This window comes from Kryptolebias marmoratus, linkage group LG9 (assembly GCF_001649575.2).
Source record: "Kryptolebias marmoratus isolate JLee-2015 linkage group LG9, ASM164957v2, whole genome shotgun sequence".
NCBI classification, from domain to species: Eukaryota; Metazoa; Chordata; class Actinopteri; order Cyprinodontiformes; family Rivulidae; genus Kryptolebias; species Kryptolebias marmoratus.
In genome coordinates, this window is record NC_051438.1 from 21,364,354 (window position 1) to 21,381,125 (window position 16,772).

General features: G+C 39.9%; 1 protein-coding gene across 2 annotated transcripts in view; it reads right to left on the reverse strand.

Moving 5' to 3' along the window:
• The window catches only part of drp2 (dystrophin related protein 2), a 174,888-nt gene that overhangs the window by 13,968 nt on the left and 144,148 nt on the right, over positions 1 to 16,772 (reverse strand). For both annotated transcript variants that reach the window (XM_017408504.3, XM_025004232.2), the window contains 7 exons: positions 15,450 to 15,535; positions 13,319 to 13,476; positions 10,778 to 10,944; positions 9,737 to 9,848; positions 8,904 to 9,040; positions 7,436 to 7,501; positions 35 to 100 (listed from right to left, as the gene is read on the reverse strand). In XM_017408504.3, the coding sequence (XP_017263993.1) occupies positions 35 to 100; positions 7,436 to 7,501; positions 8,904 to 9,040; positions 9,737 to 9,848; positions 10,778 to 10,944; positions 13,319 to 13,476; positions 15,450 to 15,535 (792 nt within the window). The remainder of the gene's footprint in view (positions 1 to 34; positions 101 to 7,435; positions 7,502 to 8,903; positions 9,041 to 9,736; positions 9,849 to 10,777; positions 10,945 to 13,318; positions 13,477 to 15,449; positions 15,536 to 16,772) is intronic.

Below are 16,772 nucleotides of genomic sequence, written 5' to 3' on the forward strand. Positions count from 1 at the left end.
GGGGGTTGTTGTGTGGGGGTGGCTGCATACTCACAGGCTTTCATCAGGAGAGAGGCTGTCCGTGAAGAATGAACAGTTCTGGTTCTCCATTTCTGCCAGTCTGTAAACACACACACATAAATGAATAAGTAAGTAAGAAAGAAAGGAAGTAAATCAACAAATACCCACACAAAACAGAAAAACAGGCAAAAGCCACACAGAAGAGTGGGTGAGCGTATACAGAAAAGCAACAGACGTCAGTTTTATCACGTACTGCAGGGTTATGTTTCAAGAAACTTATCGTTACAGCAAATAAATTCAACAGTTTAACTTTTAGGTTGTGTGAACGAGACCTCGGGCCTTTTAGTGTCTGCAACTGACCAGAGAGCTTTTCAGAAACATCTGGTTAACAAGATGGCAGGGTAATTATTCTTCTTGCCTCAGAGTGAAAGCAATACATACCCACCAGAACAAAGGATAAAACTGTACCGAACACTGTCCACCAGCCCACAGGCAATAAAAGCCTTTTAGAAATGTACTTTTCAGAAATGGAAGCCTATGAGGAGGCAGAGTCTTCAGTGCAGACGCTGCTCTGTGAGCTATTTCATTTTGAAGAAGCCAAAAATAAAGTGCTGCGTTTAAACATGGAGGTTTTCTAACATTCTGATGGCATAAAATAAATAAAAATCAGATGTAAAATAAATGGAAGAACAAAGGAAAATAAATTTAAGATAATTAAATTTAAACATTAAAGCTTCAAATTAAATATTGCTGGAAAAGTACAAAAACTGTAATGATAAAGAGCTTAATTCATCATGCCCACACCTGTAATATTTTGAAGTTTGAAACAGTTCAGAGTATTAATTTATATATATTTAACTATATAATCTAGGTATCCATCTAATATATAACAGCTAATTGTGTTGTTTTAATAGAAAAAAAACGCAAAAACAAAAACTGAACATGCCCCCGAGATCCCAAAGCTTTGCAAAACAAAGCTTTGGCTATTAAATTTTATTTCACTGCTGGAATACATTTGTTCATACTATCACTGTTAAGAGGCCAAACATATATCCAAAGACCTGGGGTTATACTGATTTATTATACCACAACAGCCACAATGGAGACCTGAGGTGCACCGAGGTTGTCCAATGGAAATCTATTCCATATTGGTTGTTTTTGTTCATTCATATTTTGCTTATTTGGTTCAATTTTTACTCTCCGGGTAGGGGGTGAGTCTTTGCCTTAAGCAGAGGAGTTCAAGTATATCGACGTCTTGTTCATTAATGATGGCAGGATGGAGCGAAGATGGATCAGTGGATCCGTCTCCAGAACTGAGGGCGCTGGTCTGGTTTGTCGTTGTGAAGGAGCAGAGCTAAAAGGCAACCCTCACCTATGGTCATGAGGCGTGGATCATGACTGAAGAAATAAGATCCTATTTACAGGTGGGTGAAAAGGGCTTCCTCCATAAAGCTCCATCATTCGATTGAAGCTCAGAAGAGTGTCGTTGCACCTCCACATCCAAAAGAACCAGCTGAGGTGGTTTGGCTTTTGACTAGGATGCCTCCTGGGCATCTCTCTCTATAGCACATGTGTCAAACTCCATTCCTCGGTGGCTGCTTTCCTGCATGTTTTAGATGTGTCCTTGCTTTACAACACCTGCTTTAAATGAATGACTTCTGCTTCTACTTCTGGAGAACTTGATGATTTGGTGAGGAGGTGATTAAACCATTTGAATCAGGTGTGTTGGAGCAGAAAAACCTGAAACTCCCAGGACAACGGCCCTTGTGGTCTGGAGTTTGACACCCCTGCAGAGGTTTTTCAGGTGCATCCCATTGGGAGGATACCTTGGGGCAGACCCAGAACTCGCTGGAGGGATTATGAATCCTCTTTAGCCCGTGAACGCCTCGGGATCCCCCAGGAGGAGCTGGAAAGTGATGCTTGGTGTTCCTCCCTAAACCTGTTGCCTCTGCAACCCACAAAAAATTATTCTTCTGTTTGAACATGTATTATTCTACAACTGCTACACATTTGGATTTCAGCTATAATAATCAATACTGCCAGATGACCCCACAGACTCAGACTAGATCTGTTTTTCACTAAGATATACCATCACAGATGACGGAACACCACTTTCAGATAAAATTGAGACAGATTTCTTTTTTATCACTTCTCCTAAATCAGTCCATCCAACACAATATCATTTCAATAAATGTCTCATCACATGTCATTCCAAACAAAGTGGGGAGAAACTTTGGTGCTAAGATTAATGCCCAGTTGTCCTTATGTCTCCATATTGCAGATGTCTGTTGGTCAGGTCTCCTTGCAGTCAAGGAGATCAGAAAAGTCATGCAACTCATAATACAGGCCATGGTCAACCACAAAGAACTCTGTTACACTTCCACCTTCACTGGCTAATATGCTTAAGACTATGCTGTGTTTACAGTGACAATGTGATGTGAACTGAGCTGTCTACATGCTCATGTTCCTCCTTTACCACTTATTTCCTTTCTGGATCATCATCTAACCCAGGCTGAGTTTTCATATTTGTACTTCCATGACACTGGAACAAAGTACCAAATGTTATCAGAGCAGGGACATCTCTTTCTACCTGTCTTTAAAGAACTCGCTCTTTACTAACACTTCTAAAGCAATAATGTGTCTTACTTGCACTTCTGTGCCACTTTCACCTGTGCTGTTATTTAAATAAGTCTATCACTTAAAGTGTAATCCAGGGACTCTGGCTGAACTGAAGCTTGAATATTGTTGCTCATTTGTCAGTGGTTTTGGATAAAAGCGTCTGCTGAATACCTAAAGGTAAATGCAAATTGGCTGAGGCTCAGTGGGTCAATGTACCTTCTTTAAATCAGACTGGTTAAATTCACACTTTCTTTTGTCAGACTGTTAATAAAACCTGTGCGTTGTTTGTGTCTTTTTGTTACCTCTGCCAAAGAGGTCGTGTTTTCCGTCGCATTTGGTTGTCTGCGCACAAGATTACTCAAAAAGATAAGAATGGATTTTCATGATATTTTCAGGAAACATCAAACATCGTACAAGGAACAAGTCATTAAATTTTGGTAGTGATCCGGTCAAATGTCAAGATCAAGGTCACAGTTAATCTTGTGCTCTAACTCTGCAACCGTATAACGTAGGAATAATCAAACTGCACAGCTGGACACCTCATGGGTCAACGATGATGTCTATGGATTTCAAGGTCATGGAGTCAAAGGTCAAGGTCACAGGTGACTCCTTTGTTATCTCTGCCAAGCAATTAAATACATTTTGATGGTGATCCAGATCATGATCCAGATCGTGGTATTTTTTATTGACGTTATGGCCTTGGCGGAGATTTGCGCTCTCTGAGAACTTCTAGTTGGAAATTGTTTCCTTCTGGTTATTCTTATTTTTGGCGTCATCGTGATCTCTGGTCCCTTCATACACAAGAATACAAAAAAAGGCCTTTAAAAACTCTTGTATTTGTGGACAAATATAGCATTGTCCTACACTTTTCATGAAAATGTAGACGCATCCATCATCTGAGAAGCTCAGAACTCCTGAAAGGAGCAGATTGTCAAAGTGCAGGTTTCTTCTTTAACCATCAAAAACAACCAATAACATTATGAAAAAGAACCACCTGCTCATGCATGAACATAAACACACAAGTTACTTAGCAGAAGTCTTAAATCTCTGCAGCAGCCTTCCTTGTGCCTCTGCTGCATCATCTCTTGCAGAGTTGTCAGCTAAAGGAGTGAGTACAGCGAGCGAGACCGGTAAGTGATTTAAAGGCTGTCAGGAGCATCCTGGCTACATCCTATTTCTTTCAATTTTCCAATGTGACCATAACACTAAGAAACGTAGGATTTATCTGTGTCCTGTAACAGGAGACCGAGCCCGTGAACCTAACTGCTTGTAATTCAATCCGCAACACTATTCATCAGGAAGGTTCCTAAAACCTCAAGGCTGAGTCAGGGACGAGAGCAGACGAAAAAGGAGAGGGCAGAAACTAATAGGACACAGTAGTGTGTGTGTGTGTGTGTGTGTGTGTGTGTGTGTGTGTGTGTGTGGAGGGTTTGGCATACACACACTGGAGTTTAGCTTTGTGAATGAATGTAAATGGATGTGAAAGGAAATGAGAAATGGAAGAGAAAGCAAGGGGCGGCCAGGAAGAATCCTGGGTTGGGTTTTTTTCCTTATTATCTTCTTCTCATCTATCGTCTATAAGTTGTCAAAGCGATGGCGATGATGAAAGGACCAAAGTCCTGCATCGATGAAGAGGGAAGAGCTGGATGACAGATACAGATATAAAAAGCAGAAGGCACAAAAGGCTGTGTCTCTGTTTGACATGACTACAAATCTGACTGTGTAACCTTAAATATTAAACAGAAATATCTCCTCTCAGATAAGACTTCATCAGAAATAAGCTCTGACAAAATCCCAATTTAAATCATCTTAGAGGAAACTACATCTCCTCATGGTTTTTGTCAGGTTTTATAAAATGTGAAATTACGGACTTTTATCAGTCAGAAGCCTTGCAAGATAAAACGTTCCTGGTTGCCCAAAAATAACACAAAATATCAATTTGTCACACATTTCTCTTCAAATGGAGCACGTCATGAATTATATATTCATTGAGAAGTTTGACTAATTCCTTCAGCGACAGGTTTAGTAAAGCTAAAAGCTATTTGTTTAAAGTAAAGCTTTTTGACACTTATCAGGTGCAATTTACAACTCTCAGACATGGTATTCTCAGCTGCTCGCATTAAGTGGATGCCAGCTGAATGCAAGCAGCTGGCAACTGCTGAATTTCCTCTGGGATTAATAAAGTACTATCTTTTTTTTTTTCTTCTCCATTTCACACAGAAATTCAAAAATGGCATCAAAACTATCTCGGTGTGAAAGTCATTTTACCAGCTGAGCTACCAACGAACACTAACACAAGTGGAGGCTTTTATTCCATCCATTAGTACGCAGGATAAAAAGAAAAAGAGGGACAAAAAAAACATCCATTTATTGAAATACATTAACAAATTTACTCTTCGTTCATAGAAGGGCGCTTTGACACGTGCTCAGGCTCACGTCGTCTAATATGTCCTCCCAAGGGTAGAATTTAAAACACACTGACCTGTCAGCGATGATAACCGGCACTTTTCATATCAGCTTGACTTTCCATTAAAAAGAGCTCAGAGTGATGATTAAGACTTGGAACAAATTCAAATGAGGAATGTGCCACTCGTGCTTTTATCATGTATTTATTGACAAGCAGAGAGAAAGAAAAGAAGTTAATACCGCAGCAAAGATTGTCTGCTTCTATAAAGACTCTGCTTAGATCTTGTTAATAAATGAGCGATAAAACTGCAACTGCTGATGTTTATTTAGAACCACTATTATTCTTTTGTACAGCAGGCCAATGAAGCACCGCTTTTTGAACAATACAGTGAAAATGATTTAGAAGACTAATTATTGTTTTCTGTCTCACACACACACACCCTCACACACACCCACACACACACACACACACACAGCTGAACAGCTTGGAGTTTACTGTCAAGATACACAAATACTGCAGTCAGGAAGAATTACAGATAAAACTTTTTGTTTCAGTACCTAATACAGACAGATACGTAGGTATTTCCTGACTCCTTACAGAATAAGTAATTGTTACTTACAAGGTATTTACCTGCCATTTGTAAGATACTTTCTTGATAGTTATGGGGTACTTACCAGGTTCTTACTCAGTACTTTATTGCTACTTACAAGGTAACTTTACATTGCTTTTTGGGTATTTTCCCACTTCTTATTGGATACTTACAGGGTAGATATGGAGCACTTTCCACTACTTACATGGTACTTTCCATTACTTACTAGATCCTTACAGGGTATATGGTTATTTACTGAGTACTTCCCACTACTTGCATGGTACTCACATGGTGGTTACTATATACTAATAAGGTATTTACCCAATAGGTTTCTTCCAAGAACCCAGTTAGTGCCCTGTAAGTGCCAGGTAAGTAGTATAACAGCACCATGTATTTCTCACTACTTATATAGTACTTATGGGGTAATTACTGGACACCTACTAGGTAATTACAGGGTACCTTTCTCCTACTTACAGGATAAGTACTGATTACTTACAGGGTACTTATGGGATACTTTTCTGCTACTGTGCCTATTGGTATTTAAGATACAATTTGCCGTTACTGACTGGGTAATTTTCTTTTACTTAAGGATATTTTACAGCTACTTTTCCACTACTTATCCTGCATTTACATAGCAGTTACGGTAACTGGGCTGTACTATAAAACGTGTCTTGTTCACATTTAAATCTGTTGCCATGTGTTATAATATAATGTGTTTTATGCCATCCAGCATTTAACTGTAAATTGTTTTTAATACATTTATTTATTGTGGATCATGAATTGAAAATATACTAAAATAAAATTTATGTGCATGTTAGAAACTTCTCAAAGTAATTTGTAGCTTACTAAGTTTTCTGACTTTTTCTTTACAAAAACTTGTCAGTTTTTCACCACTTTTACTCAATGAGAGTGTCTTTATTTCTGCTGCTCTAGTTTACATCGATGAATGCTACAATTATACTCAGCGCAGGCTGAAATGGTTCTTAGTGATCAACGTGACTGAAAGGCTGTTTGAAGAAAATTACAGTATAATGGACAAATTTAAGGAGACGTAAGAGGAAGTGACAGAATATAATAAAGGACTGGAGTAAAAGCAGTGAGAGACAAAATGTGTGGAAGACAATAGAAGAAAGGAATTATTGAATAAAAGAAAAGAGCAGCTCAAAGGGGAAAAAAGGGGAAATAAGATAGGTAAAGATGACGATTGTTCCTGCTCTCATTGTCTGTTCTTGTTTTGGCAGGATGTAATGCGTGAGGGAGCCTCGGGGAGGTAAAACACAAAGACACACAAATACATGAAGACTCACTCTTATTCATGTACCGCAGGCTCATTTGGACGGGGACGTACGTGTCCAGCTATGGCCCACAGTGCTGAGCTGCCAGGAGTGTGGGAGTCCCGGACTGTGGCCTGTTTATAACCTGTCACACAGACACTAATCCACGCCGACAGCTCCCAGGTGACCAATGGGCTCACTGCCCAGTGACAAGCCGCTGGGCACACTGGACCTCACTAACCTTCACGGACACTCACACAGAGCCACAAAACTGCTCCGCTCGCGTGTGCCAGGGTGTGTTTGTGTTGGGAGAAAGAATGAAAGCAAGTGCCGGGCAGTTCGGCCTCTGTCCTGGCTGCGGTACAGTGCAGAGCGCAGAAAAATCAATACCACAATCAGCAAAGACTAAAAGGTGAGCGAACGGAGAAGGCAGGAAGGGTAGATAAGGTGGAAGGGAGGCGAAAAAAGAAGGAAGATCAATTGAAGAGGGAGACGTGAAAGAGGGAGAGACTTGTACAGTAATTAGTTGATTTATAGGACACATACCTGCTGGCGTAATGTTCAATCCTGCTGTGTGTGTCGGCATGGGGCAGTCTGGGTGAGGAGCACGGTCTAAGACAAGAAACCAGAGTCTAAACCTCACGGACGAGTTGTTAACAACAAAGAACACCTCTATTTGACCTAAAACAGGCTGCAACATTAAATCAGCTGGCAAAACTTCTGAAATAATCTGAATAGGCTAATTTCAAACATTTAAAACAACATATTCATATTTAACAGGGCAAAATTTACAGCATGTTCAAAATGAAGCCTTGTAAACAAACTCCTCCCTGCTCTGTAATTAAAAAATAAATAAAATCATACAAAAATATTTAAACATTCAGTTCAGTTTAACCTTACAATTATGACTAAATCTGACAAAGGTTTTCCAGGTGGAGTCAAAAATTATAAATACTCTTCAGTAGCAAGACTGAAGGAATGTGGCAAAGACTTGAGCTTAGAAAATAATTAGTTATTCATTTAAGTAGCACCTTTCATATAAACATTTATACCTTGTAATCTCTGTGTGAAGCTCAGTGATTTAATCTAACGAGGTGGAGCCAAGTCCTCTGGACGGATTCTTCAGTCTGAGGAGCTGCAGGTAAACTTCGTCTTATAAGCAGCCTGTTCACATAGACTGAGTTCGCTTGCAGCTCCTCAGACTGAAGAAGTCTTCTGGATAAAAGACAAAACGTTCCAATACAGAAGATGATTTGACTCAGCCTTGTTAGATTCATCTACCTGGATTATTGAGGATGCATCAGCTCAGGGCTTTAATGCTGTGGCATCATTTGGATCAGTGCAAATGTACAGTTGTGCATCATCAGCATCACAGTGGAAACAAACATTACGCTTTCTGATCATTTCACCAAGATGAATCATTAGGAGTGAAAATAATGTGTTTACAGCACAAAATACAAAGCTCCTGTTATAACCTGTGACCTAAATAATCCGGACCCTGTTTTACTTTCTTACTGTAAACTTGTTTGAGCTCAGAGACGGCAGGTAAAAATGTTGACTGTGTGGTTAAATGTGGCACATTTAAGGTAAACTACTCACATGTTGAATAATGTGCACTGTCCCTTTCAAATAAGTAAACATACAACTTCTATATTCTTCGTTTTGAATGACCTTAAACATTTTTTTTTTAAGTCTGAGTAATATCGATGAAACTTTGAGGCTTGGAAACAGCCACATGAAACATGAACCTGTATCCTGTTGCAGCCCAGAGCAGTTCTTCATGATGAGCTCACTGGTTTTAGTCTCACTGCTGTTGTTTTTTAGTGTGTCAGAGTCACTCGTGAGTCAGACTGAGATCACAAGATTGAGCTTATGTTTCCTCTGAATACAAAGAAACCATCCGAGTGACTTAGTACAGCTGATTAGCATACAACAGCAGGAGCATGTACAGGAGTATTGAAGAAATGACAGAAGGAGCAGGCACAAAGACGTGCCAGTGTGTTGTGGGACTCACGTCTCGGTGCTCTCAGCCTCCAGCACAGATTGCACTGGCAGGTAACCTCTCTGCGGGTGCTTTGTAAAGTACTGCTTTGACCTGAACTTGTTCTTCAGAGTCTTCGCAAAGTCCCTCATCTTCTCCCCCGAGGTGGTCTGCAGTCGCCAGGGGTGATGGGTGAAGGAGGGGCGACAAGTGGAGGTTGAAGCACAGGGCATGGATGATTGAAAGACAAATTGCACTGCTTTAAAGTGGCTTTCTCCAGAGATTACCTCATGCAAAATTTACCCAGTTTCTTTTAAACAACACCGATCTTTTCCACCATCACTATTTTGTTTGTCGTTTTCCTCCCTCCCTTTATTTTTTGTTTAAAATGATCCTTTTTTCTATATTTCTGGCTTAATGTTTTTTACTCTGTTTCAGGAGAAATAAAAGCCTGCCTGTTAAACCGCACCGCCATGGTCTGTCCCATATTTTAAATTTTAGAATTGATTAGAAATTTAATCTGACACCATCTCTGTCCACTCCAGCGTTTCCTTGAAATGAACTCAACTTTATGCACTTTCTTTATATACAGGTTTTATTGGGGTTTTGTGCTTCAAAAAGCACTTTAAATCGACACTATATGAGCCAAAAGGGATATTACGGTTAAGTGGCACTCCATCTGTGCATACTATAGATCTGGATGAGATGATAGGCACTTTACAGTGGATTAGATCCCTAATCCATGTTTGGCAGAACAAATCAAGCATGAAGAGAATGTGTTTCACTCATGAGAAGAGTTGAGCTTTATCTATCCCTAAAGACTTGGATTTGTAATCTGTCAAAGCATTACACGGTGCTCGTCTTACTGGGGTGTAGTACTCCATGATGGGATAGTGCAGCTTCTTCCCCTTGGTTGTGCGTCCGGTTAGAAAACATGTCTGGCAGATGTCCACATTGAACTGCTTCAGGCTGCGATACCTGTCAGGATCAATAGAACGGAGAGACTTTACTGATGTTTGCAGGAGTGTGTGTGTTTGTATACTCTTCACATCGTAGAAGTTTAATCTGTTTACACACTTACAGGAAAAAGAAAAAGGCTTGATTTTCCTTTAAAACACCCTGAACTTTTAGGGATGGTTAAATGTTTACTTCGGTCTCTATGCGAGTCAAATATAGATCCTTCAAAATGTCAGAAACACAAGTTAACACGGGAGGTTTTGTATAAATTAACTCCTGAACATGTTATTCCTTACATACATTTGATAAATGTCCGTAAACTGCACATTAGTTCTTTCTATGCCACTATGTAATCAAGAAATGTCACAAAATAACTCAAGCTGAATAAATTAATTTTCTGCAAACACTGAAGTGTGCACAGCTTCTCCTCTTTTTATTATAATACAATGTATATCCGCACCAGTAGTCCTACAAGAAGCCCTTTGTTTGGTGAACAGCATGTAATGAAAACATAAAACGCAAGATTTATTTGCTAATTAATCCACAGGTAATACTTTATTTTTAACACATGATAATTACAGAGCGAGTAATGTAATATTATCCCAGCATTTATTTGAGATCATTTTATTTTAAAAGCCCTCACAATGCTGGGTCACTGATTTGATCCTATGTTATAATGAAAGTAAAAATAATAGAAATCCAGTTTCTTGGAAAGCAAATCAAATATTTTGACTACAAGACGAATAATCTGTTCTCCATCTAGAACCAGGTTCATTTGTTTTTTGTTGTTGTATTCCCTACATCTGGTCAAACGTTGATTATATTTTGCACCATTTTATGAAGGAAAAGTCACATTTACGTGTGCAGAAATCTCCAGAGAGTCAGGATTTTTAATCCTCCATTGTTTCTTTTGCACTGCATGCTTGTTGCACCCACACAGTCGTGCCCACCTGAAGCCTTTGATGGGACATTGTTTGCAGACGTAACATTTGGCCTGATGCTTGGTCGACTCTGCAGCAGCCACTCGGTGAAGGACAGGCAGCCAAACCATCGACTGGGGCTCAAGACTCGTCCATTCCAGGAAGTGAGACACCTCAATGGCAGGTTTCCCTGGGGCCTGGCAAAGAGAAATTGGAAGAAGCTAAAAGACAGAAGACCGTGAATAAACCAAATTCGGACAAGCAGCAGGCCGAGTACCAAGAATTACAACAAAAGAAAGGAAAGGGCAAAGACTGATTCCGATTAGCTGGCAATTTTAGCGATTACTGAGAACATGTTTCAAAAAGAATACAGAAGATAAAAATGGAAGTGTGACTAAATGTATAACATTAAAGGATACCTCTGGGTTTTATTTAATGTATGTGCTTAAGTAGGCATGAAGCTAAAAATGCAACAGATTTAAATTAATGTCATGCATTATTTCATGTTCTCTGTCTCTTTTGGCAGCTGCTTGTTGAAAATTCCATAAAGTGGAATAAAAAGGAAGTGAACCTAATAAAGGAATGACTTGCCAAGCGCTAAGAATTTGTGATGTGCTAAATTCTCATTAAGTCTGCATCAGAGATGCATTAAGAAGTTGATTTCCCTGAGGGCTCCCCCCCTGCTCAAGCAGAGTAACATAATAAATGTGTGTGAATGTGTGCGCTGATCACAGGCTGTGGTGCACAGAGATGCAGAGTCTCCAGAGGACAGAGATGCAGCCAGCTTCGCTCCCTGTGGGAGGTCAAATAACAGCTCCTTACACACCAAACACCTGGAACAAGCAGCAGCTAGAAGCTGATCATGCCACAATATCGCAAAACAATCCACGACAGATGGGATGTTGTGAAAATCACAAGCAAATGCAGCTTAATTAACATGCAACTATCGAAAAAGTGCATTTTTTATGCTATATTAATTAGTTTTTGTACAGCATGTGTGACGACTCAAAATAAAGTACAACAACAAATCCGAAAAGTTTGGATGGAAAATAATTATAATAAAAAAAGCAGCAATTTCTACGTTACCTTTTTATTGTTGTTGGAAAGTGAGCATGCAATTTAATGCTACTTTAAACTTGGTATAAAAAAGTCCCCCCCCAAAAAACAGCATTGTATGTAAAGTTGAGTCTGTCAAGAGCAAAAATGAGCGGGAGATTTTTCAGTTTTTTCAGAGTAATACGGGAGAGAATGTTTAAAAATGACGTTCCCCAAAGAAAAACTGAAATGGATTTTCAAAGAATCCGAAGGAGCTTCAGTGGATCAACGTCACGAGTCGAAACCTGTTACCTCTGATGACTCAGACGGCACCGCATTAAGAGCCATCATCATCAGCAGCTGATTATTCCACTTAGGGATTACTTTGGTAAGTCTGTTTGAAGTATCATAATATAAAGGTACAAGATCTGGACAAAATATTTAGCCAATCCTAATTGTTGAATTCATATGTTCTGTTCAGGGTCTGGCCTTGGTCTCAAACTCTGCCTGAAACCCTGATGGGTAATCTTAATGCTTCAGATGCCAAGACATTTTTGACATTTTGATGCTACCATCATGATGTTTCCACGCTCATTTTAACATCATTCAGAGAGGACGTCAGCTTCACTGGTGTTAAGGATGAACCATCAGAAACCAGAAACCTTAGCTGTGGTCAAAAGAGCTTTCTTCAAAATCAAAACCGCACACGTTGTGCTTTATAGCACAAATAAAAAAGACCATCCTATCAGCTAAAGGTTCCTTAATCACCTTCTGAGATGGTGTTATAGTAAAAAATATAATGTTTAATGATGTTTGATGTACTCCTGTAACCTTTAAGATTGTGTTTCTTACTGCTTGTGTAGACTTTGAAATTAAAACACAATCTGAGCATCTCCTTCCTGTTGAGTCTGCATTTCTCAGCACAGGGCTGTCGGTCCAAGCCTGAGACACCACAGGGCTGGTTGAAACTGGATTCTGTCTCAGGTGTTGTGTCTAGTGAAATGTAAACTTTTGGATCAGCCAGCTGCTCGGACAGAAAGGGGGAGTCCCACCCAGCGTGCAATAAATAGACAGAAACATTCTGCTCTCAGAATCTATTGAAGAATGTGTTTTTTCTCTCTTGTCGACAACTGTAATAAAGTTTTACTCCTTAAAAGATCTCAGTTTGACCCTGGATTCATTTTTTTTCCCACAACAATGATATGAGGTTGTACCAGTGCCTTCGTAAAGGTCATTTATCTTTCTCATTAGGACAAGTGCACAGAAGTGTTAGAGCAACACATGCTGCATTGAAGAGGAGATCATTTCCAGTAACAAGAACATCACAGCAAATTAAGACGGTCCAGGTTCTGGCCTGCCTGCAGTCCTGATCCACGTCCAACAGAGAATGAGCAAAATTCAGGGGGGGGGTTGTGTCAAAATACTCTGAACTGCTGTAAGAAGTTTAGCCTTTTAAGTTTGTTGGATTATTCGAGCATGTTTGCAGCCTGTTAATGCGTTTAGGCATGAAGCGGACGGATGCGATTCTGTCCTCACCATGCGGAAGCAGCTACGAACGCTTGGCTCCACGTTGCTGCCGCCGAAAGCAGCGACCTCGCCCAGCTGCCGGGGGATCTGGATGGCTTCATGGAGCAGAAGGCTGAGGTGACGCTGGTCTGTCAAACCTCCAGGGCCAGACACCTGACGGAACAAATCTGCCACACACACACACACACACACACACACACACACATGCATTTATCCATCAATTATGCAGCAGCTAATCTGATTAGGTACCATCAAGTGAAGCAGCATAAATTATACAACGTTGCGGTGTGCATCTTAAAATAAATACATGTGTGTTATCTTTGCATTTGCCTAAACTGCTTCTCCATTCATCTACATCTGCTGATTGCAGACACTTGCGGTTTACTGCTTCATATAGAGTTCATCAAGTTCAGAAAGTTTTTTTTTTTCTCTAACTAAAAGCAAAAAAGTTTAAGCAAAATCTGTTTTTCGTATATTTGTTTTCCACCTCAGATTTCTGGCAGCACACCTGACCAATTCTTGTTTAATGAAGTAAAACTCAAACAGAAAAGAGAAGCAGAGTTTTTGTCAGTGACCTGACTAGTCAGTTTGGAGACAAAAAGCTGAATAAATGGCATCTTTTTCTGCTCTGAATGAGTTTTATGGGTCTAAGCTTGGAGAGTCTGGTTGTCACTACAGAGATGTATCCTGACAGGCGTGTTGAGTCCGCTGCACAGTGTCCCCATGCACATCCCTTATATCCCCGTGTTTATGTAGTTATTCCTCCCTACAATGTGAAGGGTTGGCTCTAACACCTGCATTTTAAAACAGCCTCCTCCAAATCGCCGTCACATCCAGAGCTGAGGCTTGCTGACATTTAAAACACAGTTTATTTTTTTTAGACATATCCACTGTATTTGTGTCCATAGGATTTTTAAAAATGCACCTTGCAATGCTGAAAACTCTGTGGCTTGGCACTCCAAACCTCAAATTATCTGAGCCATAACTTAGTGTGGTAAAAAAAAAAAATATATGGAGCTAGAGACATAAGTGGAATAAATTGACTAACTGTTTTGATAAATGAATTAAAAAGAATATTGATTGAAATATAAGAACCGTCTGATTCTGATTTAAAAGCTGCAGAATTGTTTGAAGATATTATTCCGGTGGTGATTCCAGTAGGTAAACACGGCATTAGTGAGAAAAATCCCATACCTACATGAAACCAGACAAAGAGGGTTGACGTTTGATTGATTATTTGGTTGAAGGGAAATTGATTATCTTTCAGTCTTGGACAGAACATGTGCCAAGAATGACTAATCCTGGCAGGAGTTTGAGAGCATTGTCACATATCCTGAATCAACTACAAGCTGTTCCAGACCCAAATATTATCACATCAGTCACTTTTTGTTTTTCCTCCATGTGCAGGATGAGAACAACATATGTCCGACCACATATTTATCAATAAATATTACCACACAAGTTGTAACCTTATTAAAAGAAGAAATGCATATCGCCTGCCACTTTTTAGTTTTAGACTAAATTTAGACCATCTAATGTTGAGAACTGAACTCTAGCTCCTTTTGGGATAATAATATGCCCAAATCTCATATGATATTGTGAGGTGCCACACTCAGAATGTGTGTTGTGAATCACTCTCAGCTACTACTACATTAAAATTTAGCTGAGGTATAGCTTTGTTTGTGTTGCCTTATGTCAATTATCTGTGGCAGCCATCTCAAATTAGATCGACTCCAAAAGTTAATCAGTTGTAGATGCACATCCAGTCATTACTTTCTGCAAGTTTCATTAAAATTGTTCAGAGGTCCATGGGATGTTTCGGTAACCAACACACAAACATGGACATGGGCGAAGACATTATTGGCCGCCTTTTGGTGGCAGGAGACAAACAAAGATGAAGGAGGTGCCTGGGCTCTTTCCTGTTTGAGCTAAAGACAGAGTGTGTGCATGAATGTGGCTACAGCAAGCAATCCTTTTAAGGTTTCTTGTGAATGTGTACAAGTAAGGAAAGCTTTCTTCATAATGGCAGCAGAGCCATTTCCTCAATTACACTAAGTGGATGTCCTTATGTGATACTAGCAATCAGGGCTGCTTTGTTTTGGATCACTGCAGTCGAGGAAGACACATTCACCGGACTTACATTTGTACTTTTCCTGAACGTCTGCGTTGCACAGGCTCACCAATCCCACCTTGAAGCTGAGAACTCGCATTTTGCCGTTTCGAGGGCTACGGGAGAGAAAGCAAAGAGGGGGAAAAAAAAAAGAAGTTTTGAGGTTACAATTTTTGAAAGGTGAATAATCTTGAATCGCTGCGTACTGGATCGTGATAATACTGAGCCCTGCTGGGAGGAATTACACGGGTCGAGGCAGCACAATACAGGTCAGTGAAGTAGTGTGAAATTGTATTAGAGCACATTCAGAGTAAGTAAAAGCACCACGGGGACTTGGTGAAGTGTTGTCCAAGGATTTTAAGCCCAGAAAAGCAATAACAATCTTATATACCACTTACAAATACATTTATTTACCTCACATTTCCGATACTTGTGAGATTTTAAAGTGCTTTACCTGAATGGATAAATAGTCTGATCTCTAGCCAGCAGCAAGACAAGAGAGATGAAGGTTTAGTTTTCTCTTTTCTTGCATGCAATTTAAAAAAGGAATATGAAGAAATACTGAATTTGAAAGCAAACACACCATCACGGTTCCTTGTTTTTGGTGCCAACACAGCCTGGAAGAATTTATTGCTGAGCTATGCAGCATTAGCTAAAACCAAGCTAATCAAATGAACATTTCAATTGCTTTGGGGAAAAAAAAAAAAATCAAAGCATCACATCGATCGGAGAACAACTGATCAGTGAAGTATAAAATTAAATAAAAGGGTGAGTTTAATTTCCAGAGCTGGATATTGCTTTGGATGTGTTTGGGACACGGTTCTTTAAACCACAGCTTGCTCAAAACAGGAAAAATCCTGCAGCTTAAAAAAAAAAAACTTCCTCAGTTCTGGAGACAGACGTGAAGAAGAGTATCGTTGTCGTTTCCCCTATTAGATTCAGGGCTGGAGAGAGTCCAGAGGAGATGGTGAGCACATGGAGACGATTGGCTGTCAGCATCTTTCATCCACACCTTCTGCTGCGTGCCACATGCCAGCTTCAATATGCACCCCAGTTCTGCTCCTCGGGGGACATATTTCCTTGTGCACACCCTGACAACCCTCTGGAGGACGCACACACATAAATATACATACACATCCTGCAGTACGCTGTAAACCACATTCACCAGGCTGAACAAGAAGGAAATGACTCATAAACATACACAGGTCTCATTCACATTCCCTGCTGCTAATGATTAGGAAACAATAAGCAATTAATGAAAAGAAGCAAAAGCCTCTGATTGTCTCTCATTAGAAGGGAGTATTAAGAGGCACAGACCGGATTTGTTATTCCTGTGTTTCCGTGCCTGTGCTC